Source organism: Hyperolius riggenbachi, chromosome 5 (genome assembly GCF_040937935.1).
Source record: "Hyperolius riggenbachi isolate aHypRig1 chromosome 5, aHypRig1.pri, whole genome shotgun sequence".
Classification (NCBI taxonomy): Eukaryota; Metazoa; Chordata; class Amphibia; order Anura; family Hyperoliidae; genus Hyperolius; species Hyperolius riggenbachi.
In genome coordinates this window covers 394,117,231-394,144,732 of record NC_090650.1, presented here as the reverse complement: position 1 = coordinate 394,144,732, position 27,502 = coordinate 394,117,231, and the positions used below count along the sequence as shown (strand labels likewise).

Here is a 27,502-nt window from a genome sequence, read left to right as displayed (position 1 = left end):
AGCCTGGCCTACTGCGGGAACATCTAGGAGGTGTCATGCTGCTTGAGAAGCAACATGAGAAGGGTGGGGTGGGCTTTGGATACAGTGATCAGAGGTTTGTCAGGACAGTGCCAAAGTATCTCAAAGTACCTTTTTCTCCTTGGATAGTTCAGATGAATGGTGGGGATGCAAAACCCTAAAGGTGAAGTCCTATGGAGACTCCCACCACATACAATATCTCAAAGAGAAGCATTGGTTGGTTGGTTGGTTAGCTTCACACCAAACTGGCCTTAACCTGTGGAGAGGACATTAGACTGACTATTCTAGGGACATTAAGGTGGCCATACATCTAGGGATTTGGCTGTTTGATCAACCATTTGATTTTTTCATTTTATTGAATCGAGAGAGAGAGAGAATAGAGTGTGTCCTAGTATGCTCGATCGAGGAAAAGTGGCTGATATGTTGAATTGACCAGCAAAGTCGGTTGAGCAGGATGGAAGATATCAGTCAACCGCACAGGAATCGGCTACTGTCCACCTATCATTTGCTCAACACAATCAATGTTTGCATTCAGAGCATGGAGGCACAAGATCGGTCAGATCGATTAGTGAAGGCGAATCGCATAGGATATCACTTGTAGTGTGTGGGCCACTAGTCGATCGACTTTTGATCAACCACTTTGAAGTTGATTGCTAAATAAAGTCGGTCGCTTAGTTGAATGAGTCCTGGAACCCACTAGAGTGTTTTTGCGTTTAGGGAGCGATTTAAAACCACTAGCGATTTCCCTAAACGCTCTGCCAATGTAAACATTTCCACAGTAGCAATTGTGATTAGCAAAATCGCAAGACATGAAGCGTTTTGGGCGCTCTTCCGCTTCAATGTAAAGCATTGAAGCGATGGCAAATCGCTCATGAACTGCTACACATAGCAATTCGTGTGCGATTTTAAATTACTGCAAACTGTAAAAAAAATTATAATAAATTGAAAGGATCAATCAGAATTAAAATCGCGAATCGCTATCACAAATGCTGGCAAAAAGCTTACACCCTTTAAAATCGCTACCAAAAATCTCTGGAAAACGCTCATGAAATCGCTTACAAAATGCTAATTAAAAACGCCAGCGTTTGTGCTAGCGATTTGTAGTGGGTTCTAGGCCTGAATCAGAATCTCTAGATGTATGGCTACCTTTAGATTGTTATTATTATTTAGTATTTTTATAGCGCCGACATATTCCGCAGTGCTGTACAGAGTATATATATTGTCTTTGTCACTTAACTGTCCCTCTGAGGGGCTCACAATCTAATCCCTACCATAGTACTATGTCTATGTATGTATTGTGTAGTGCATGTATCGTAGTCTAGGGCCAATTTTTAAGGGGAAGCCAATTAACTTATCTGTATGCTTTTGGGATGTGGGAGGAAATCAGAGTACCTGGAGGAAACCCACGCAGACGCGGGGAGAACATACAAACTCCTTGCAGATGTTGACCTGGCTGGGATTCGAACCGGGAAACCAGCGTTGCAAGGCAAGAGCGCTAAGCGCCACCGTGCTGCCCAGATTGTGAGCTTCTTTGAGAAACAGTGACAAATTATGCAACATACTCTAAAAAGTGATGAGGGGAAGGTCAACGCTATATAAATAGATAACAACCAAGAATGCTTTTTACTCAAAGTATGATAGCAAACTGTGTCAGACTGACACACTCAGCAAATGGTACAAAAACTACACATACAATTTTGCAGTATTATAATACAAAAAAAGTCCAATCTGGACAGAGAAAGAGTCTAATAGAAGAAACCATCCGTGAGCTCTACATGAAAGGAGAACAGACAGATCTACAGAATATATAGAATGTCCCTCGGTACGAGGCCAATCTGCCCAAAACATTATGCTAAACACACCATAAACCTCTCAAAATGGTGATAATTGGCCCAACGACGCCGGAGAATACATCAACACATCTGTAAATGGCAAAGCTGCTCTATTTCAATGAGGCTAAAAGCCTGCACTGCAGAACTGAATGTCTAGAACAGCACAGCGTACTGAGAATATGGCTTACAGACATTTCATCAGGGGTCATTACTTCCAATCACGTGTGCACATTTACACGCTCCGCATGCAAAGCAAGCCAGAAAACTGCAAAGACAATGTTTACATGGAAACAACAGTACGGAGAAACCTGCACAATCCACTTTTTTTTAAAGTGATGAATGTTTTTATCATAGAACAGTGAGAAAAGGGTATGGCAAATAAATGTACAAAAACATCAGGAACACATCCATAGGCAAAAATTACAGTTGGGAACATAGCATCTGCACGCCACAACCCAACCACCTTACTATGACATACTGTATATACTCGCATATAAGCCAACTTGCGTATAACCCAGGGTACCCACTTTTCCCTCAGAAACCAGGAAAAAGGGATTGACTCGTGTATAAGCCCCCCACCCCAGTATAGCCCCTCCACAGTAGCCAGATGTGCCCCCAGTACAAGACAGCTCCTCCCCCCATAGTCAGATGTGCCCCACGGGGGGGCTCCGTGATCCAGCCTCACTAAACGGCACACTGCGACTCCAAATCTCAGCAGAACGGGGAACAGTGGATGGACACAAACGCTACCCGCAAACGCAAGATGGGTAGCGCTAGACCCCAGAAACTCACAGACTACTTTCCTCCACGCTCTGATGAAGGCCTCTAAGATGGCGCCAGCACGAGCGCCCGAGGTATGCACATACCATCAAAGAACTCCGGCGCCAGTACACAAACGGCAGAGCTGGATGCAGAAACAGTGTACTTCCCCAGCATCCGGACCACCGCAGAGTGGCAGCCCTGCAAAGTCCCGACCCAGGCTGGCTGATACTAACCAGGAGCCGCATCAGGTAGGCCAAACAACACTGACTGTCCCTGCAGGCACCAGATCTGACATAACGTTTGCTGATATCAATACCTCTGATCAAGCATTAACACAAGACAGCCTAAAAAACATGCTCTTATTGTTGCAACAACTTTGCTTCTCTTTCTAAATCAGTACAATCCTCAGTAAATGCACTAGGAGAGAAAGTCGCCATGATAGAGGACAGGCTATGCGCTTTAACACAAGAGCATAATAAAATAGTGGACACGCTGGACCATAACTCAGATGAGGACCAGATAAAACTGAAAATGATAGATATGGAAGACCGGGACAGGAAACAAAATTTGAAGCTGAGAGGCATACCGGAGACAGTACCAGATGACCAAATTAAGCCTTATATTCTGAAACTAACTAGATCATTAATACCATCTATTCTGGAGCGAATTATATTATTATTGAAAGGGCACACAGAATCCCAAAGCCAAAGCATCTACCATCTGCGACCCCGAGAGATGTGATTGTGCGCTTTGCTTTTTACTTTGTGAAAGAAGCCATCTTACTCGCCCTACAAAAATCTAATACAATGCCAGAGACCTACAAGAACATCCAGATCTTTACGGATTTCTCAGCGGCCACACCTTAAAATTTCGGAGATCACTACAACAGATCACGGCCACTTTAAGAAACCATCAGATAAAATACAAATGGGGCTACCCCTTAACCTGTTTTAGTTCCTGGACGTAGAAACTACGCCCAGGAACCATGTGCGCTACCGCGCGCTCCCGCGGCCGATCGCACGCGTGCACTCGCGCTCTCGGCCCGCAGTTCGTTAGCCAGGCAATCAGTGAATCGGGCTATGGTGCCCGTTTACTGATTCCTCTCCCCCGCTGAAAAAGCGACAGCTTCTCTCGGAAGCTGCGCCTTTTCTGGCTGTTACCTCCCCCATGCGTCTCTCTAAGCGTATGTTACGCTTAGAGTGACACCATGTAAACAAACTCATGGCCGCCATCTTGTGGCCAAAAAGTAATATACTACAACTATAAGTAAAAAAAAAATCAAAATCAACACACATTTACATTAAAAACCTATTGTTTACACCCCACCCTCCCAAAACTACCCAAATAAAATGTTTAATATATATATATATATATATATATATATATATATATATATATATATATATATATATATATATAAAAAATTACAAAAAAAACCAAACATGTAAATATTTACCTAAGGGTCTAAACTTTTTAAATATCAATGTAAAGATGAAATATTTTTATATTTTTTTTTATTTTAAACTTGTAAATAGTGATAGATGCAAAATGGAAAAAATGCACCTTTATTTCCAAATAAAATATTGTCGCCATACATTGTGATAGGGACATAATTGTAACGGTGTAATAACCGGGACATATGGGCAAATACAATACGTGAGTTTTAATTATGGAGGCATGTTTTATTTTAAAACTATAATGGCTGAAAACTGAGAAATAATGATTTTTTTCCGTTTTTTTTTTCTTATTCTTCCTGTTAAAATGCATTATAGTAAAGTGGCTCTTAGCAAAATGTACCCCCCAAAGAAAGCCTAATTGGTGGCGGAAAAAACAAGATATAGATCAGTTCATTGTGATAAGTAGTGATAAAGTTATAGGCTAATGAATGGGAGGTGAACAAGTGAAAATGACGGAACGCGAATGGGTTAAAGCTGCTGATCACCAGAGCAGGCTCAACACATGTGATTGTCGACACAGAAGGAGGTCAGAAACTGATAAAAAGCTAGAAGCTTAAGCTGGAAGAACCTCCTCTGCATGCCACTGTTACTCCCTCCTCTAGAAGAATCTTCCAGGGAAGGAGATCTAACAACTGAAAGCTGGATCAAGTATCTCACTACCAGACACTTGGTTGTCCTATTGCTGCACTGCATCCTGAGTGTTGCTACTTACTATAAGCAATACCCCATTCCCCGAAATATTGTCACCTTCTTCCACCTAGGTGAATATAATCTTTGTTGCCTTCTAAGACTGTGTTTTTCAAGCGCCTTACAAGAAACGTTTACTGCTTCTCTCTCTCCCGACTCGTTACTGCTCCTCCTGACATCCAGAGAGGATCACCTCCTGAACCTGGTCACATAACAGGCATTACATACATCACAAATCCGAAAGTACCATGTCTCTTAGCTTTATATCACTCAATGGCCTCAATTCACTAAGCTTATCTCCTGTCTTTAATAACTCTTCTAGAGTGGTCACCATGGTGATACGGCATGTAGTATTCAGGAAACATTTTACCTCAGGCAAGCCTAAAGTTAACTCTTCTGTCTTTAAGTTAACTCTCCAATCCTTAAAATAACTCCAGAGTTAAAGACAGGCTGTTAATTAACTGCGTGTGAAAATAACTACAGAGGAGGTAAATTAACTACAGAGGAGGTAACGTAAGGAATGAAGAGATAAGATAACTCTCTCACTGTGTGAAGGTAAGTTTTCTCTTGCCTTATTATCTCCAGCATAATCTTAGTGAATTGAGGCCAATGTGAATGAACTGAACTCCCCTATAAAAAAGGTTCTCACTCAAAAAGGAGATACAACAGCTCCACCCTGACGTCCTGTTGTTACAGGAGACACACCTTCTAGACTCAACACAGCACTATTGTAAATTGCAGGAGTTTCCTACCATCCTTTTCAATAAGTTTTGTAAGAAGAAAAGAGGTCTGCTTATAGCGTCTCATCAAAACCTGGCTTTAACAATCTTGGAAGAAGTAAGGGATCCTCAGGGGAGATTTATCTAAGTGACTTGCGAAATCAACAACCAACTATACACCATTGCAAATATGTACGCACCCAACACAAAACAACTGTCATTCCTTAAAGCTAAAATCAAAAAAATTAAGCCCTTAGGTAAAGGCTCCATTATTATTGGGGGTGATATCACTATATGTACTGATCCTAAACTGGACTCAACACACCCTAACCGAGACTCAGTGCCCTCTTTACAAGGAACTCTACATAAGGAACAACTTTATGACGCATGGAGAGTGATGAACGCATCCGCAAGAGACTACGTTCTATTCGCAGGTTCATAAGTCATGGTCCAGAATTTATCTATTTCTGCTAGATAAACATACACTCCAGAAGGTTAAAGATGTTAAGATACATCAAATAACATGGACGGACCATGCTCCCGTTTCACTGACCTTGAGTGTTTCGGGTCCATCACCAGACAGACCTGCCTGGAGGCTTAATACAACATTACTAGCTTCTAACACCAACAAAGAAAATATAACTAATGTTTTACGAGAATTTTTTGAAATAAACGATGGTGAAGTTGGAATGGCTACGATTTGGGCAGCCCATAAGGCCCACATAAGAGGCTATCTATTAAAACTAGGTGCAAATAAAAAAAGAGGGAACAAAAAGCAAAAATGGAAGCATTATTAACAGAAATCTATAAATGTGAAATTACCCTGAAGCGCTCATTCTCCCACCAAACATCTAACACCCCTTTCCAGCTAAGGCAAGAGCTTAGGCTACTTTTACAAAATGAATATGAGTTCCCCCTCAAAAAATATAAAACCAAGCATTACTCCCAAGGCAACAAAGCTAGCAAAAAATTAGCCAATATTATCAAAAGTAGACAAGCCAAAGCCAACATTAAAATGTTGATTCACCCAACTACCAAAGCAAAATTATTCAACCCCAGAGACATAGTTAACGCGTTTAGCGCCCTTAACAACATCAAACAAGATCCGAACACCACCCAACCTACCCCTCAATCTATCACTAAATTCATGGATACTATAAATTTACCTCACATCTCAATAGAGGACTTAGAACCCCTCAATAAACCCATTTCTCTCTCTGAAATCAACCATGGTATCAAATCTATAAAATCAAACAATTAGAATTAGAAAAGGTCTTGAAGTATTCCCCCCCAAAGCCGGGCCCTGGCGGCTTTGGGGGGGAATACTTCAAGACCTTTTCTAATATATTAGTACCTAAGCTCCAAACTTTATACAATATATTTCTTCAATCTGGTACAATACCGCAGGAATACTTCTCAGCTACAATATCCATTTTACCCAAACCTGGAAAAGACCTTAGTAGCCCTTCCAACTACAGGCCGATCTCTCTCCTGAACGGAGATTTGAAATTATACGCTAAAAATTTTAGCCTCAAGACTATTAATGGTACTTCCTAAATTAATCAACTTAGATCAGGTTGGCTTTATGAAGGGCAGGCAGTCAGGCGATGGTACCAGGAGATTTAAAGACCTATTAAGGTTCGCTGAGCTCGGTCGGATGCCTTCTCTGTTTCTATCCTTGGATGCGGAGAAGGCATTCGACTGGGTAAACTGGACATTCTTGAGAAGCATCTTACACAAGTTCGGCCTAACTGGAAATATACAGACTGGTATTATGGCCCTCTACACATCCCCCTCAGCCAGGGTGGTGGCGTCTGGCTTTCAATCTAAAATATTCACAATTACCAATGGCACCTGACAGGGGTGCCCCTTATCCCCTCTCATCATGGAGACTATGGCTCAAAAAATACGAGAAAATCCTTTAATCAAAGGAACACAGTGCCATGATCAAACCCACAAAATAGGCCTATTTGCAGACGACACCATCCCCTAAACTCCATGAAAAACCTTATGAAAGATCTTGAGGCCTTCTCTGAGGTATCTTATTATAAAATAAACGAGTCTAAGTCATATATACTAGGGTCCAATATTCCCTTTGAGGTACAGAAAATACTTAAAACACAGTACACCTTTCCATGGGCAAAGGATTCGATCCAATATCTGGGCATTAAATTGTCAGCCACAGCAAATAAATTATTCAAACTTACTTTCATCCCCTTATTGCAGACAGTTAAGACTGAACTCCAAGAATACGCCAAACATCAACTATCAAGGGTAGGCAGACTAGCAGCATTAAAAATGTTTACCTTGCCTAAAATAACATATATATTTCGGACTGTCACAATCCCAATCCACAAGAAATTTTTCTCAGACCTCAATAAAATCATTTTAGAAGATATATGGGGCAAAGACAAGAAACACAGACTAGCTCTTAAAAATTTAACAATTCCAAAACACTCTGGAGGTTTTGGACTACCTTGTTTTAAGTCCTTATATATAGCTTGCAACTTAGAGATCTCTAAGGCTTGGTGGATGGAAAAGGACAGACCCCTTTGGGCCACACTTGAAAGCAACATACTGAACCACCACCCCAAAGATGTATTGATAGCTAATTGCATCCAAAGTAACACACAAATTCCCAATTATCCTACTATTAAGGCCACTATTAGTGCTTGGAAAACGTTATCAGAAACTAAATTTATAGGGCATCAATTGTCCTGCCCAAACATCCCTCTATCCTGTCTCAAAGTCCTGACAGACAATATTAATATATCAAAGTGGTTGAAAGCAGGAGTTTATACACTACAACAGGTCTTATCCACAACAGGGGTAAAGTTGTTCCAAGAACTAAAAGAGGAATACGGTTTGAATAATAGAGAATTTCATACGTATCTTCAGATACGCCACTTTATACAATCGACACAATCTAAATGGCCCCTATGGCCAAAAAGTCTCTACGCCTGTTTCGCAGATCCAGGTAAATTTAGGAAAGGAATCGCTATTTGTTATGAAACCCTTACACGTGACTCCTCCACAAGCCTAGAGAAATACCGTATTTACAATACTGGACAGTATCTCTTAGAGAAAATATTACAATAGAAAAATGGTGCCAGGCCTCAAAAAACGTAACACACTTATCCAAATGCATATCCCATAGGGAAACTGTATTGAAAATAATGTACAATTGGTATATTACCCCCTCTAAGATGGCCAAATATTCTAAATCACAACAGGGTCTTTGTTGGAGGAATTGTGGAGAGGAGGGAACTTTAACGCATATATTAAAACCAATATGGGCCCAAGTGTTTGAGGAAATCTCTGACTTATTAGGGAAGCACATTCTCCCCTCCCCCAGTCTAGCACTATTACATATAGACTTGGACATCGTACCAAAGCCACACAGATTAAAAATAACTCACTTACTATGTGCCACAAGACAAGCAATATGCTCACATTGGAAAGACTCTGATCCTCCCTCATGGGTATACATAAAAAACTTAGAGGCACTAAACTTAGATATGGAATTCAAATTACGCAATATATCCAATTGAAATATCACAACAGGGGAAAACCAGAAACCCAAAAAGTTATAGACATGATCTAGGTACTAGACTGTAAAAACCAAGTCACCCAACACACTAGAGGGAGCACCCTAAGAGGAGACTGGTAAAGCAGCTTGATACATGTTATGGTTCGTTATCTGTTAGGGTTTCTTTGTTCTGTGTTAATTTAGAGTGCTGTTATCCTTATATAAGAAAAACAAGCTTGCTTGGTACTATGGAACTATTAATAATTATTTGACACACCATACAATTGATGTAATAACTCAGTTTTGATTATACATATGTCAAGTTGCAGAGGTGAATATATGTACACGTGATTTTGTACTATCATATAATACACCTAAGATTTGTTCTGCCAATCTTCATAGTACTTACTGTATATATTCTTGAAAACCTTCACTAAAAAATTACGTAAAAAAAAAAAAAAAAGATGTGCCCCACGGATGATCCAGCTGTGTCTTAAAAGAGGAACTTCAGCCTAAACAAACATACTGTCATTAAGTTACATTAGTTATGTAAATTAAAATAGATAGGTAATATAATCTCTTACCCACCCTGTTTTAAAAGAACAGGCAAATGTTTGTGATTCATGGGGGCTGCCATCTTTGTCATGGGGGCAGCCATTTTTTTGGTTGAAAGGAGGCGACATGGAGGATGAGGCACAGTTCCAACTGTCCTGTGTCCTGATCACCCCTTCCAGCTGCGTGTGCTAGGCTTCAAATCTCGAATTCAAAATAATAATAATAATAAAAAAAAAATTACACCAAAACAGCAGATTGAGTACAGCAACATCAGAAATCCCATCATGCATTGCACAGCATCAGGGGAAAAATGCCCGGGCAGTTTTATTCTGTGCAGCTAAAAATGAGGCTTGGGTAAGAAAAACAACATTCTGATGCTGTGAAAGAAACCTCAAACCTTTTCAGTGCTGCGGAGTAGATTTTTAGTCTGGAGGTTCACTTTAAGATGCCACTAGATGGTGTCATAAATATGAGACACAGCAATTTCCCCACAGGTAAGAATCCCCAATCATTGCACCGCTGACACGTTGCTTGCACACTCCACTCCACAAACCAGGGTACACAGGTAGTCTTGAGCAGTGCACTCTGCTATGCACACCATGTTGCAGGGCAGGGCTGTGGAGTCGGTCCAAAAATCCACCGACTCCGACTCCTCAGTTTAGGATTCCACCGACTCAGACTCCTCTAATTTGCATATTACAATTTTGTTGATTGAAAGTATGTAACATGAAATTCGTCTCTTAACTGCCAATGTTTAGGAATTTTACAGGACAACTGAAGTGAGAAGGATATGTAGACTACTATATTTATTCCCTTTAGACTAAAACTAGTCCTTGGTAAGAGTACTTGTAAAAGGTACAAACCGGAACATAGAACATCTATCAGGCCCTAGGCAATGTAAGTGTGGGTACATGTAAGAATGATGTGCAGGTACTCTGCAGGGGAATGAGGAGATTCTTCCTCTATTACACATTCTTCATGCACAATCTGAACAAGGTTTATGGGTGACAGACAACACCTCTGTGTTCAATGTGCACAGCATTCTCAGTGGATTCCCTGCAGCTCTGTAGGGAGTGCATATGTAGAGTATAGTACTACTGTGTAACAAAGTAAACCTGAGACAGATGAAATTAAAGTTTTATACATACCTGGGGCTTCCTCCAGCCGCCTTCAGGATAATCAGTCCCTCGTTGTCCTCCTCCACCACCTGGATCTTCTGCTATGAGTCCAGGTACTTGAGCCAGTCGGGTGTAGAGTCGGGTGTAGTGCGCATGCACACACTCCGCCGCCAGGAGCATACTACACCTGTGCAGCACTATTGCGCAGGTGCACAATGTTCCTGGCTGTGGGAGCGGCATGCGGCCGGACAGAGCTGACTGGCTGAATTACCAGGATTCATAGCAGAAGATCCGGGTGGTGGAGGTGGACAGCGAGGGACTGATTAGCCTGAAGGGGGCTGGAGGAAGCCCCAGGTATGTATAAAACACTTTTCATCCGTCTCAGGTACCCTTTAATTTGTAATCACCAAACCAAATTTTAACAACATATCAAATTATTTGATTTCATCAGCAAAGGGAGTGCATACATTTGCATAAATCAGCATCAGTGCAGAATTATTTCCATCTCATTGACCATCTCTATTAGTGACATGGCTACACATCAAGCTTTATTCTTACAGCATAGACGTTATTTAGTATATATAAGAGATTCTGTGTACACATCATATATACAGTCACAATCAGATATGTATATCTGACCTTCAAAATACGGGGACTGCTTTATTAAAGCAGCACAAGTAACTAATTTTGATTGGTTTATTTCATTTTTGTGGACTGAGCACAGCTATTACTGTATATATACATTATTTTTAATGACTATTATCTGAGAAATAGAACATTTTATCATATTTTCTATTTTAATTACAGTTACAAATTCATTAGGAGTCGGAGTCGGTGCATTTTTTCCCGACTCCGACTCCAGGCACCCAAAATTGCCCGACTCCACGACTCCGACTCCACAGCCCTGTTGCAGGGGATGGGGGCACACACAGCAGGCAGTCAGCTGGCAAGAGCAGGATCACTAGTGCACAATCCTTACACTCCTCTGCCAGTAACAAAACCTGTTCCACCATCCGTTCTGCTCCACTGACTCGCATATAAGCCGAGGGGGTAACTTTTCAGTACTTTTTTGTGCTGAAAAATTTGGCTTATACGCGAATATATAAGGTAAATCAGCTCCCAGGACCCCCAAACTAAAGAAGTCAGAGCAATATCATATGGAACCAGTCATTACTCGGCAACATGAACTGGAATCAAAAACTATGCGAGCGGTCTGGAGGAATTGAGCATACACATTCTAAATCCTCCAAAATACAACTCCATATTTTAAGATGTTCCAGTAATTATGTTTAGAACAGCATACCCAAGAAAGGGCAAAAGACTAGATATATAGATAGACTGAAGCATAGGAAGGAAAAGGAGAAAAAAAAAGACAAGAAAGAGAGAAAAGGGACAGGAATAGCAGTAAGGAATAGAAAGTAAAAAATAGAGAGATGTCCCCTGTGGGAGGGATCCGCCAGCCATAACAACAAAACAATTTTGCATAGCTCAGATCAGTTCCTAACACCAGATGGAATTCACTTTTTTTTTTAAAGAGAATCCATTGGGTATGGAAAATTGCAATCCATATTTTTTAAATTCCAGTTCGTTTTATTAATGTGTCTTGTAGGTCTGTGACACCCTGCAGGCTGCTCACTACTTCCCTTATGGAGGAAGTCCAAACCACATCCCTTGGGTCACCTGGGTAACACAGTGATGTCACTTCTAACTGTCCTGTCTGCTAAGAAGGAATAGAAGGTGTGAGAGCTTTGGGAGCTGTCATATTTATGTCCTTTTAAACAATACCAGTTGCCCGGCAGTGCTACTGATCTTTCTGGTCAGTAGGGTCTAAATCACACACTTGACACAAGCATGCAGCTAATCTTGTCAGATTTTTCATAGACATGTGATCTGCATGCTCATTCAGGGTGTATGGCTTAAATGGACCCTGAGCCGAACCCAAAATTGACAAAAAGAACTTGCCTGGGGCTTCCTCCAGCCGTAGTCCATGAGGTTCCTTGGCGTCCTCTGGGCTACATATATTCTTTTACTGTCAGCTCTGTTAGCCTGGCATCTTTGCGAGGAGTCGTGGGCAGCCGTGGCTTAAGAACAACGCAAGCGCAGAACGCTCACAGCGAAGGGCTTGCGAGCAGGACGGGTGTGCTGAGGGCCAGCGCATGCGCAGTTGCGCACAACTCCTTGCAAAGTCACTGGGCTAACGGAATAGACAGTGGCAGTACAGAGGGAGCCCAGAGGACGCTGAGGGACCTCATGGAATACGAGGGACTGGAGGAAGCCCCTGGTAAGTTCATATTGTCAATTTTGGGTCTTGCTCAGGGTTCCCTTTAAAGAGAAACTCCAACCAAGAATTGAACTTTATCCCAATCAGTAGCTGATACCCCCTTTTACATGAGAAATAGAATGATTTTCACAAACAGACCATCAGGGGGCGCTGTGTGACTAGTTTTGTGCTGAAACCCCTCCTACAAGAGGCTCTGAATACCGCGGTACTTCTGGCAAACTGCCACAATGTAACAATGTTCACAGACAGGAATTAGCTGTTTACAGCTGTCTCTAACAGCCAAAACAGCTAGGAGCAGCTACATAACCTGCCCACAGTAACAATGTCACCATGTAATAAATGTCAGAATGTGAATCTGGGAGAGGAAAGATTTTACAATGAGCAAACACTGACTAAATCATTTATACATAATTATTGTAAAAATGAAGCACTTTTTTTATTACATTATTTTCACTGGAGTTGCTCTTTAAAGTATTAGAGGCAGAAGATCAGCAGGAGAGCCAGGCAATGTGCATTATTTAAATGGAAACAAACATGTCAGCCTCCATATCCCTCTCACCTCGGGTTCCCTTTAAGCTGCATCTTCCTGCTAAAGGCTGACAGACTGTAGAGGTTCATTGATACAACAAATACAAGTGAGCTGCACTCATCCTGCTACATGGTCACTGCAGTTTTCATATGGTGGTAGTAGTGCTGGTGGAGCTGGGAAGAGTTAACAGCTTGCAATACAAAACCTGTCAGATCTTCACTACCTACTGAAAGTGACAGCAACAAAGGAAAAAAGTTCTAGTGTATTTTAAAATGTACTGTTTATACGTATATATTTCACATTTTACAATTTTTCGAGATATCTTTTAAGGCCTCGTTCACATCATTCAGCGCAGATGGCTGTGCGATCGGGACAACAACTTTTGTAGAGCGCTTTTCTCCCATAGGACTCAAAGTGCATAAGCATGGCTCAGACGATCGTGGTACAGAGGAAGAATTTTATAAGTCTGGAAATGCCAGGCTAAACAGGTGACTTTTCAGTCTGGATTTGAATAACTCCAGGGATGGCGCTGTCTTTATTGGGTGTGGCAGGGAGTTCCAAAGAGTAGGGGCAGCATGACAGAAGGCTCTGTCTCCAGATTTTTTGAGGTGCACTCTGGGAGTGACCAAGTTTATAGAACTTGCTGATCTGAGGTTGTGAGGTGTGGTGCAGCTTCAGCAAGTCTCATCCATCCAGGGGCCAAATTGTGCAGGGATTTGAATGTCGGCAGTCCAATCTTGAAGAGTATTCTCCATTCTATTGGTAGCGCGTACGATCGCACGCCATATGCGCTACTGTGCGCTGCAGATCCCGTTCACTACAGTGAATGGGTGCTGCGCAGTGATTCCCGAAAATGCATGCAGCAGCGCGATAGCGTATCGCACTGCTGCGTAGCGCATATGATGGGAACGGTAGAAGGGCTGTCTATATCCTTCTACCGTTCTTGCGTGTCGCACACTATGCACGCCGCCAAAATGCACACGACAGTGTGTTTAGTCTGAACGAGCCCTTAGTGATAAAAGGAACTGTACAGGCTAGAATAAACTGTTCGTCTGCCTCGTGGCCACACTTAGATCAAGCAGTATCAGCTGACAGGAAGCTCCTGTTGTCTTACGGCTGTTATTCTGTGTCACACATACACCTCATTAAACATTAGCTAACTATGCAACCCGAAAAGCAGATGGAGGAGCTCTGTCAGCTATAGAGGAAGCGTAACCAAGGACTGAACGTCATTCCAATCAGTAGCTGATACCCCCTTTCCAATGAGAAAGCTTTACCTTTTCTTAAATAGATCAGGGGGGTCTGTATGGCCGATATGGTGGTGAAACCCCTCCCACAGAGTGAGGTCATGACAGTTTGCTGTCTGTGAAAACTGTAGCATTGTGGGAAATAAGGGTTTTTTTTCCAACTGCCAAGCAAACAGTATCTCCCTCTGTGCATATACATTTCAGAATGTAAATCAGGGAGAGGAGAGATTATACAATGGGCAAACACTGACTAAATAATCTATAAATGAATATTGTAAACAATAAGCAATTAGATGCATGATGTTATTTTCACTACAGTTCCTCTTTAAGACGCCGGTGTGAAAAGCAGTCAGTGGCATATTCCAGTCACTGAGGAAGCAGGGAAGACTGTGCACAATATGGCTGCACGCTCAGAGCGGTCACACGTTATTAGACGCTTTGCTGTCACACCCATAAATAATGAACGTGATTCTACCCCAAGATCAGCTTATTACAGTTTCTCCATCACAGAATGTAGTGTGTGGGGCGTGCAGGATGCTGTGACAGGCATAAGGAATATGTGACTACTCGGAAACAGTAATGGCTACACAGGGACTGCACACAGATACAGTAACGCTGCATTGGCATGACAGTAACTATGGAATGGTGCAATGGTATTGTATGGGTTGACAACAGTCACACCTGGGCAAAATGGCACAGCCATAACTGAGAGTTGTGTATAATGACACTGCAATTTGTGACAATACCTATAAATAAGCACAGTGACACTTTGTAGGTGAAAGTGATTTCAAATTGATATAATTACACTGTATTGGGTGATAGCCACTATAAATGGGTCTAGTGACACAGCATGGGGTAACAGTGATTACACATGCATATGGTGACAGTGTATTGTGTGATAGTCACTATAGAGCGAAGGGTTCCAGTGAGAGTTAAGGTGGCCATTAACCACTCTGCGACCGCCTAATGCCGATTGGCGGCTGCAGAGTGGCTCCCCCATGACCACCTAACACCGAAAGGTGTCAAGAGCGGTGGGCGGGAATCCTGCAGACATGGAGCGGAGCTTCGTGATCAGCGTGCCAGCCTGTGATTGCGGCTGGCATGCTGTTAGCTAAAAAAAAATGCTGTTATTTACTTGTACAGCACTGCGATCTAGTGCAGCGCTGTATGGGGGACAGCTCTGCACTACTGTTGCCTATGAGAGGAGATTATGAGGATTCTCTCCAGGGGGAAGGTGGAGGGAATAATTGAAGGATAATACACAATTTTATTAGCAATTTAATGATAAAAGAATAAAAAATTAAATAAAAACCACAGCAGCAATCAGATGCCATCAACAGAAAGCTCTTTTGGTAGAAAAAAAAGGGGGGAGGGGGTGCCAGATTCAATTGTGTTCTAAGTTGTATGGCTCTGCAGCAAACTGTTAAAGCTGCAGAACACTGAATTGTAAAAAAAAAAAAAAAAAAAAAAAATCGCCTGGTCACTAAGGGGGTGTAGGCTTGTGGTTCTTAAAGTGGACCCAAATTAAAAATACGAGATTTCAGAAATAAAAAGTATTTTCTAAATTATAACAATAAATAGCAGCCTTTTTTCAGCTGCATGATGACAAATATAAAATATTTTACATTTATTGGCGAAACTCCTCCCTTCCTTTCAAATTGCCGGGACAGAATCCGGCAAAATGCTGGAGTAGGTAGTGTCTGGCAATGGAGGAATTGCTAATGGTTGCCACCTGTATAACACTAGTTATGCAAAGAGAAGGCTGAAAAGCATGCACTGAAATGCTCGTAGGCTTGAAGAAGTGTTTAGTTTTAGTCGTCAGAGTGGTGCAACTAAATATTTTGAATTAAAAAAATGGTTTGGTTTGGGTCCACTTTAAGTGGTTAACAATACAATCCCATAAACGACTGATCATTTATGATCATCGTTGTGATCAATCCGAGGTGCCCACTAACGGCCAAAAACCCACTAACCAATTTGATTAAGTTAAAGGAACCATTCCCTTTTTTTCGGCTTGATCCCATCTATCCAATCAAATTGGTTAGCATATTTTTGCCCATTAGTGGGCACGATAAGGTTAGGGTGAGGCTAAGGTTAGTGACAGTGAAAGGTTGGAGTGACAGTAAGGTTAATGGTTTGTACCAGAGCAGCATGTGTGGGGGTAAGTTGGTGTGAGGGTAAGTCATTGTGTAAAGTTGACAGAGTGGGTGGATTCTGCATGGAAAAAAAGCAGCTGATTTTGTTGACCCAGGCGGTGTGCAAAACCTCGTACACAAATTTGTTCAAATGTTTACCAGTCAGAAATGCTGTTTAAAACAGACTGTAAGCAAGAGAAGAAACAGTCTTCAACAAGAAACTGCAAGAACCAGAGTACTTTTTTTTGAACTTTAAGACTCCCCTTTTCCACCAAAAGTGGGGAAAAAAGGTCACTGCGTCTTATAGTCCAAATGCAGGGAGCTCCTGACTTGTGAACGCTGCCAATACAAACCTCCAACCTGCCGCAATGTCGGGGACTCTCTGTACTGTGCCCATGCAGAGGAGGACATAGGGGGACAAACGGAGGACACAGGGGACACAAAGGGGCATAGAGGAGGACACGGAGACAAAAGAGGTACAAGGGGACATGAGGTATAAAGGGTGCATAATCTACAAGATACCCCTTCACCATGGATACACCAGGTTTAGTATATATTTTTCCCCTGATTTTTGACCTGTAAACCTAGGTGTGTCTTATAGTCTGAAAACACGGTAGTAGTTTGCCTGAGAAGTTCTACCTAATGCAACTATCAAATAACCTGTGACAGGACATATCATAAAAGAAATGCTCTCTTTTGATTTTTTGTGTGGCATGCGTAAAAGTCCAATAACAAATGTATCGAAACTGTATCATTGTGCAGCATAGCAACTGTGTTTCTAAAACTGTCCTGTGCTTCATATTCTATGCAGCGTATCATCCACAATTACCTCCAGCAGCAAACGCAGCAGCAATAATAACAACATTTTCATCCAGTCTAAAAATAGAATGGCGAGTACGTATTGCCTTGCCGCCAGCTCTATTGGGCACCAGGTGACGGCAAAAGCTCAAATATCAGTAATGTAACACTACCAATATTTTACTGTACTTACCCGATGCCTTATTATCTCGCTAACCCTCCCTCCAACAGCCAAAAGGAAGCCATACATCTGGGAACTTGGCAGCTGATCGATCATCCGATTATTATAAATCGGAACGGTTAAAAATTGGTGCCACCAGGAGCATGCCGATTGATGATGCAACAGATCTCTCTTCGATTAGGTTCTTTTAGAGAAAGATCTGTCTCTTGGTCGATCTTCCCATACATCGTCTGATGTATGGGCACATTAACCCCCTCCTACCAGCTAACACTATCCCACCTGGCACCCAAATTGACTGCAACACAAATGTCAATTGCTGGTTAATCAGCTACTAAATGACAAATAGCTGCTCTAACGAAACCCTACTAGCTGATAGGGTATAACTAGTGTCTGCTCAGCTTCTGCCTGGGTCTGATGGGTTATTATAATTGTGTATTTATATCGTGCTGGTATCTTTCACAGGAATTTACAAAGTCCATGGCCAAGTCACTAACCTGTCCCTCAGAGGAGCTCACAGTCCACTCTGTATCACAGTCTAAGGGCTCTTTCACATCAAAGTGGACTTCTGGCATTTTGACGCAAAGTCAATAGTTTGCGTTTTCCAAGGTAAAAGTACATAGACTTTCGTTTTGCCTTTCATATCTTAACGCTGAGTTTTGACGCACCCGGAAGCTTTTAATCGTCCGGTGCCGGCGGTTTCCCGTCGGGCGAATGAGAACTACCGCTGCTAATCAGCGTTGCACTATAACTTCCTGTCACATAACGCCTGCACGATATCGGGTCGTGCACGCGTTGCCTAATGTGAAAGAGCCCTAAGGTAAATTTTGGAGGGGTGAGGCAATTAGTCTAAAACCTTTTCCATGACACTGAACACCCCAATTAATATAAACCCAACAATGTCTATTAACCAAAAATTCAACCAGGTCAACATTTTTATACACCCCAAAAATACCAAAGATATAAGATACAGTAAGCTTTGAAAACAACCGAATCGCAGGGCTTCCCTTGGAAGACAACACTATCAATGTCATTAAAAAGAAACACAAGCTCACTCCAAAAATTACACAGCATTTTGAATTACACATGGTCAATTAAATGCTAATAATTTCAAATGAATGCAAATTGTGTGCAGATTGTAGTTGGACCAATCAAATACAGTAACTGCTGTGCCCAATTTGCATAAAATGAGAAGAAAATTGGCATCCGTTCACAATTACCCCCCCCCCCCCCCCCCCCTTGCCAATTGGCCATCCCTTTCTTTCGTTTTAAAGTGAGCCCGAAGTGAGAGTGAAACGGAGGCTGCCATATTTATCTCCTTTTAAGCAATACCAGTTGCCTGGCAGCCCTGCCGATCTATTTGGCTGCAGTAGTGTCTGAATAACACCAGAAACAAGCATGCAGCTAATCTTGTCAGATCTGACAATGTCAGAAACACCTGATCTGCTGCATACTTGTTCAGGGTCTATGGCTAAAAGTATCAGAGGCAGAGGGTCAGCAGGGCTGCCAAGCAACTGGTATTGCTTAAAAGAAAATAAATATGGCAGCCTCCATATCACTCTGACCTCTGGGTTCACTTTTAGCATTCTTAGCTGCAAAATCTGATACAACCAGGGAAATCAGGTTTAATAGATGTTGCAATTGCCCTTTAAAGTGGATCTGAACTCTTGCACAGGACAGAAGGAAAACAGAGAAATACACCCTGTATGTATTTAGAGAGTATAGCCCATGCATGGGCAAACTTGGCCCTCCAGCTGTTAAGGAACTACAAGTCCCACAATGCAGTGCAGGAGTCTTACAGCCACAGTCAAAGGCAAATGCATTGTGGGACTTGTAGTTCCTTAACAGCTGGAGGGCCAAGTTTGCCCATGCATGGTGTAGCCTGTCTAATGCTGGGTACACAAGTCACGTTTTTCCGCTCGATTTTCCCACCCAATCGTTTTTTCCGCTTGATTCTCGTATCTATTTCCATTCACTTCTATGAGAAATGGAGTGCAGAATCGATCAGAAGGAATATCGGACATGCCAGATATTATCTATCGGATCCATGTATCGAGCGGAAAATCGTACCGTGTGCACCCAGCATAATTCCCTCTCATTTGTGTCTAATCACAAGTTGTAATTTGATTTGTTCCTGTGTCACCGGACTGCCACAGCAGATAAGCTAATTTGTAAACACAGGATGTTAACCCTATATCTGCTTTCAGGAAAGCAGGACGTAGAAACTGCAGATTTATCGCAGGATTTGTATCAGCTGTAACAAAGGAATCTTTTTCTTTAAAAGTGATTATGCTGTTGTGTATCTTTTAGGGCAGAGAGAAAGTTCTGATTTCAGGTCTGCTTAACATAAAACATGTGCACAATTATTGAGAACGACCAATATTGATTGAGTGGAGATGATTTGTGAATGTTCTATGTAATAGAGAACAATTCAATCCTACTAATGGATGTAGTACCCTATAGAGCCATTGTCCTGTCTGTGTCTTCTGGGATGCAATGCAGGTCATTCATTGTAACCTGGCTAGTGACAACAGAGAGGAATCTGTTGCTGTACAGATTAGTCACTGCATCCGATAATGACAGCTTATCACAAGTGACAGAACCTTCATGGGCTCTAGTGCCTATAGTGGAGCTCTATAGCAGAGTATGATGCTTTATACAACATGTCACTGCCAAATGATTCTCCAGTAATGAGAGCTCTTCCCCCTCTGTTCAATGGCTAGCAACAAATCCATGTACATGACACCACAACAACACCTTGACTTAAAGGGCAACTAAAGTGAGAGATGTGGAGGATGCCAGTGCCATATTTATTTACTTTTAATCAATACCAGTTGCCTGGCTATCCTACTGATCTTCTGCCTCTAATACTTTTAGCCATAGCCCCTGAACAAGCATGCAGCAGATCAGGCGTTTCTGACATTATTGTCAGATCTGATAAGATTAGCTGCATGCTTGTTTCTGGTGTTATTCAGACACTATTGTACAAGACAAGGCACAGAACAGTTATATTGCGCTTTTCTCCTGATGGACTCAAAGCGCCAGAGCTGCAGTCACTAGGACGCACTCTATAGGCAGTAGCAGTGTTAGGGAAACTTGCCCAAGGTCTCCTACTGAATAGGTGCTGGCTTACTGAACAGGCAGAGCAGAGATTTGAACCCAGGTCTCCTGTGTCAGAGGCAGAGCCCTTAACTATTACACTATCCAGCCACATACTGTAGATCAGCAGGACAGCCGGGCAACTGGTATTGTTTAAAAGGAGATACATATGGCAGCCACCATATCACTCTCACTTCAGTTCCTGAGAAAAAACGTGACTTTTCTGCCCATCTATTGACTTGCAGTGAAACACAAGTTGCACACACAAGAAAAGCAGAACTGCTGTCCACATTTAAATTGCAGAAACATCGCGCACATTTGCAAATGAATGAAAATAGAATGCGATTGCACTGAAATATATTACACGTGCGAACGCATGTTTGCAAATCGTAAGAGCTCTCGAATAGGTGTGAAAAATCATCAAACAACCTTGACAATAAAATACACTATAAGCTTAATTAAGCATAGTTCAAGAGAGAATAATCCCCGTAGCGACAACACTAAACCATCAGCGTAAAAGTATGAAAATCACAATCAAGCTAGAAACTTTGTGGAATAACCACCTGCGTCCCACACATCACCCACCAACCACCCATCCATTACTTCCAGGACCAGCCTCACATCACTAAGGGCCCTTTTCCACTAGAGCGATTGTGATTGCTGAATCGCAAAATCGCAAATCGCTAGTGATTTTTAAATTGCTAGGGTTGTTACTTTATCATAGAAAGCATGAGAAGTATTTTCCACTACAGTGATTCGATTTGGAAATCGCTAATCGCAATCGCTTGCTGGAGCGATTTTTACAATGATAATGCAATGCAAATGAAAATCGCAAATCGCAATCGCATAACAGAATTAATGAAAAATCGCAATCGCAATCACTGGCGTTTGTGATTTGTGATTGCGATTGCTAGTGGAAAAGGGCCCTTATAGCTTCACATATATAGAATTTAAATATAAACCTAAACTACAATCACAGCATTTTTTTTTAACTGATTTTAATTTTTTTTTTTTATTATTATTATTTGATTGTATCTAAAATTTCTGCCTCTCATGTTTGATGAAATACTTGAATTTGATGTAAAATGATCGCAAATCAAATCGATTGTTCTCAGCTTGGCAGCTCAATTTGACCCTTCCGTTAATTCACACGTCGAACCACCACAAATTGAAATGTGTGTGGCCAGCGAAAGGTTTGTCTCTAGAAGCCCCCATAATAATCCCAACTTTTTAGGCATGTTAAATCAAGTTGTGACCTGTCAAGTCTCTATCAAATGATGGGTAGTTTTTATCATTTACAAGAGGGTGCTTCAGAGATGGGGGTTCCTGATATGGTCACCTCTGATCCCAGCAGTATAATGGGTGATCTATAGATTCCTGATAAGGTCACCTCTGAACCCAGCAGTATAATGGGTGATCTATAGATTCCTGATAAGGTCACCTCTGATCCCAGCAGTATAATGGGTGATCTATAGATTCCTGATAAGGTCACCTCTGAACCCAGCAGTATAATGGGTGATCTATAGATTCCTGATATGGTCACCTCTGATCCCAGCAGTATAATGGGTGATCTATAGATTCCTGATAAGGTCACCTCTGAACCCAGCAGTATAATGGGTGATCATAGATTCCTGATAAGGTCACCTCTGAACCCAGCAGTATAATGGGTGATCTATAGATTCCTGATATGGTCACCTCTGATCCCAGCAGTATAATGGGTGATCTATAGATTCCTGATAAGGTCACCTCTGAACCCAGCAGTATAATGGGTGATCTATAGATTCCTGATAAGGTCACCTTTGAACCCAGCAGTATAATGGGTGATCTATAGATTCCTGATAAGGTCACCTCTGAACCCAGCAGTATAATGGGTGATCTATAGATTCCTGATAAGGTCAGCTCTGATCCCAGCAGTATAATGGGTGAGCTATAGGATTAACGTGATATGATCAGCTCCGATATCAGCAGTATAATATGTGATCTATAGACTCCTGTAATATGGGTATTGCATGGAGTGCATCACTACAATGGGTGATCTACATAACCTGTGATAAGTTCCAGGGCCGGTTTAAGCAACAATGGGGCCCCAGGGCAAAATAAACCTGCCCCCCCCCCCCCCCCCCCCTAACAGATACCCTGGAACAAAAATCAGCATTAAGGGACCTTTTTTGCAGCTGGTATAGTCAGGGTGTGAAGCCCCAATCGGTCGGAGCTCCACATTCTGGCTATCCCAGCCTGCATGGAGGACAAGGGGTTAAAAAGTTTCAGGAGGGGGGGACCCCACATAATTTTCTTTTTTTTTATAAATTCCCGCACTCTAAACATAAAAAAATTTTGGGAAAATAGGAAAAAATGCCAGGGATCTTCATACAGCCATATTGCGGCTGTATAGCGATCCCTGGCCAAAGCGCTGCGGCTGCGCATAGACCCCCTGGAAACCCCGTCAGGAAATTTATTGCGCTTTCGTTTGATACATGTAAAATTACACTACCGTTGGGTTTGCAACTAGAAGTGACATTTACCGCATTTAAAAGTATACTTTTTTCCTTCGAAACTTTAAAATCGTTTTTCTCAAAAACTATAAGGTCTTTTTGAAAAAAAATTTTTTCCTCTTATTCCCAATGATCTCCTTAACATATCCTGCAAATTTAGAGTTTCTAGCATTTAAGGTGGATTTGCTATTAACCATTAAAGTCGGCAGATTTTTAAATGTGTATTTTTTTTCCTTTGAAACTTTAAAATCGATTTTCTCAACTATAAAGTCGATTTGAAATTTGTTTTCCTCTTGTAGCCACTGGGGGCCCCTACAAGCTCTGGGGCCCTGGGGCAATCGCCCCCTTTGCCTCTATGGTAGCGCCGGCCCTGATAAGGTCAGCTCTGATCCCAGCAGTATAATGGGTGATTTAAAGATTCCTGCGATATGGGTATTGCATGGGGCGCATCAGTATAATGGACGATCTATAACCTGTAGCTAAAAGCCAGTATAATGGGTGATCTATAACCTGTAGCTAGCAGGGTGATCTATAACCTGTAGCTAGCAGGGTGATCTATAGACTCCTGTGATATGCTCAGCTCTGATCACAGAAATATAATAGGTGATCTATAGCCTCCTGTGATATGGGTGTTGCAGAGATGGGGGTGAACTAGTATAATAGGAGATCTATAAATCTGTACCAGTGTAATGGGTGATCTATAGCTACCTGTAATATTGTCAGCTCTGATCCCAGAAGTATAATGGACGATCTATAACCTGTAGCTAGCAGCCAGTATAATGGGTGATCTATAACCTGTAGCTAGCAGCCAGTATAATGGGTGATCTATAACCTGTAGCTAGCAGGGTGATCTATAGCCACCTGTGATATTGTCAGCTCTGATCCCAGAAGTATAATGGACAATCTATAACCTGTAGCTAGCAGCCAGTATAACGGGTGATCTATAACCTGTAGCTAGCAGGGTGATCTATAACCTGTAGCTAGCAGGGTGATCTATAGACTCCTGTGTTATGCTCAGCTCTGATCACAGAAATATAATAGGTGATCTATAGCCTCCTGTGATATGGGTGTTGCAGAGATGGGGGTGAACTAGTATAATAGGAGATCTATAAATCTGTACCAGTGTAATGGGTGATCTATAGCCACCTGTAATATTGTCAGCTCTGATCCCAGAAGTATAATGGACGATCTATAACCTGTAGCTAGCAGCCAGTATAATGGGTGATCTATAACCTGTAGCTAGCAGCCAGTATAATGGGTGATCTATAACCTGTAGCTAGCAGCCAGTATAATGGGTGATCTATAACCTGTAGCTAGCAGCCAGGATAATGGGTGATCTATAACCTGTAGCTAGCAGCCAGTATAATGGGTGATCTATAACCTGTAGCTAGCAGCCAGTATAATGGGTGATCTATAACCTGTAGCTAGCAGCCAGGATAATGGGTGATCTGTAACCTGTAGCTAGCAGCCAGTATAATGGGTGATCTATAACCTGTAGCTAGCAGGGTGATCTATAACCTGTAGCTAGCAGGGTGATCTATAGACTCCTGTGATATGCTCAGCTCTGATCTGATATGGTTTGCCCTGATCCCAGCAGTATAATGGGTGATCTATACGCCGCTTGTGATATGGTTTGCCCTGATCCCAGCAGTATAATGGGTGATCTATAGCCGCCTGTGATATTGTCACCTCTGATACCAGCAGTATAATGGGTGATCTATACGCCGCTTGTGATATGGTTTGCCCTGATCCCAGCAGTATAATGGGTGATCTATACGCCGCTTGTGATATGGTCAGCTCTGGTCCCAGAAGTATAATGGGTGATCTATAGATGGGTGTTGCAGAGATGCGGTGCACCAGTATAATGGGTGATCTATAGCAAGCAGCCAGTGTAATGGGTGATCTATAGCCTTCTGTGATATGGTCACCTCTGATACCATCAGTATAATTGGTGATCTATAGCCACCTGTGATATTGTCAGCTCTGATCCCAGAAATATAATGGGTGACCTATAGATTCCTGTGATATTGTCAGCTCTGGTCCCAGAAGTATAATGGGTGACCTATAGCAAGCAGCCGGTAAAATGGGTGATCTATAGCCACCTGTAATACTGTCAGCTCTGATCCCAGAAGTATAATGGGTGATCTATAGATTCCTGTGATATGGGGTGTTGCAGAGATGGGGTGCATCAGTATAATGGGTGATCTATATATGATCCCAGCAGTATAGACAGTATAGGCGGTCCTCACCTTCCTCCTCCTCTTCCAGCGAGGAGTTCATGCAGGGGATGTAGCCGGCCAGAGCCTCGAAGGAGGCGGACAGGCTGCTGCGGCTCTGGGAGCGCTGGATGCGGAGTGCCCGCTGCCGCTGCTCTCTGCCCATCTTGGACGAGCCCCTGTACAGGATCCGAGGCGTCTTGGCGGATGGTGGTGGCGCTTAGCAGGTGGGAAGAGCGGCGGACAGCCAGGTGCCAGTATCCGCTGTGTGCCGGGCATGCACGTCTCCGCTCCGCCGGGCACAGGTGATGATGCGCTGCCCGGGATCGCGGCGTGCCAGTGTGTCTGTCTGCACAGCTGCTGGAGGAGAAGCGTGCTTCCCATCCAGCCAATGCCGTCTGCCTCCCAGCGCTCAGCTCCGCTGATCTCCGCCCACCCCACCAATCAGCGCGCAGCTCTCCTCTGATCTCCGCCCACCCCACCAATCAGCGCGCAGCAGTGGAACAACACTTCGAGCCCCTGTCCTCCTGCTGCTGCTGCTGCTGCTGCTGCTGCTGCTGCTCCCTGCCTGGCTCCACTGGCAACAAGTCCCTCTGTGCCAGGCCAGCCTGGCAAAGAGATGCGAAGTCCTAGCCAGCCACCACCAGGAGCCCTGCTACTGCCAGACAGAGAGGAAACAGAGAGAGAAACAACACTGGCAGTATGAGGAAGAAAAAGAGGTGATGCTGGTATATAGGAGGGAGGGAGACAAAGGAGAAGAGAGAGGACACTGGGGCCCATATGCAATTCACCTTTTCACCTCTTTTCTCCTAGGAGATAATTTTTCACCTTGTAAAATAACTTTTCAGCATTTTGGAATTGAAAAAGTACCAAAAAGTTGTTGAATAACTACTATCAAAATTATTTTGAGTATTTTCTTGATTGCTGGTGATTCTACCTATGCTGGAGGAAGGAGAGTCATCAGGATATCTATACGGAAGGGTAGGAGGGTCATCTGGCTTTTTATACTAGAGAGATAGGGAGCGGTCATCAGGATACCTATACTGGAGGGAAAGGAGGGTCATCAGACTATCTAAACTGGGGGCTGGCGGTAGAAAGGGTCATATGGCTACCTATACTAGGGGGCGCTCAGCTGGCTATCTATACTGAAGGGTGACGGATGCTCAGAGTGGCCTTGGGCGGTAAAAAGTACGAATCCGGCACTCACTGAGAACAGTCAGTGCGTAATGGGAATAAAGAGAGCACTGAGGCCCATATGCAATTCATTTTACTCCTGAGTTTTCTCCTAGGACAGGAGTAGAGAACCTATGGCACGGGAGCCAGATGTGGATCTTTTGATGGCTACATCTGGCTGACAGTTAGGGGTTGATTCACTAAGCTACACCGCTCAAGCAGTGCAGCTTAGTGTGGCACCGCAAGTAGCATTTTTAAAGTAGGCACGCTACTGCTGTAGCATGCACTACTAACTTACGCTTCCCCAGAACTAACAGCTGCTCCAATTGTCCCACTCTGGACCCTGTCAGGTCCAGTGACTTTGTAGGACGAGTTTGTACAAGCTGTTAGTCAGTGTTTCTCCTGTCTGGCTCTCGGGGAATATTGCTGATGTTGCTGAAACCCAAGTGAAACTGAAGATGTGTCTGACACTTCCGCTGCCCGGCGGATCAACTGTGTCCACATCACCATGGCAACAGGGACATCAGCCCTCTGCTGCGCATGCCTACTTGTCCCAGTTTGGAACATGTTGTATGGCTCTCACGTAAATACATTTTAAAATATCTGGCGTTTATGGCTCTCAGCCAAAAAGTTTCCTGACCCCTGTCCTAGGAGGTAATTTTTCATCTTCTATTTTT

At 42.7% G+C, this 27,502-nt stretch overlaps 1 protein-coding gene across 50 annotated transcripts in view; it reads right to left on the bottom strand.

Annotated features, from left to right (window-relative positions):
• RIMS2 (regulating synaptic membrane exocytosis 2) overlaps nucleotides 1-27,502 on the bottom strand; it is an 816,797-nt gene that overhangs the window by 16,985 nt on the left and 772,310 nt on the right. The window contains exon 1 of one of the 50 annotated variants that reach the window (XM_068237819.1): nucleotides 25,686-26,027. The exons of the other annotated variants lie outside the window; for them this stretch is intronic. Within the exon in view, the coding sequence (XP_068093920.1) occupies nucleotides 25,686-25,818 (133 nt within the window). The 5' untranslated portion in view covers nucleotides 25,819-26,027. Of the gene's footprint in view, nucleotides 1-25,685; nucleotides 26,028-27,502 lie in introns of those variants that run through there. 50 annotated transcript variants of the gene reach the window in all.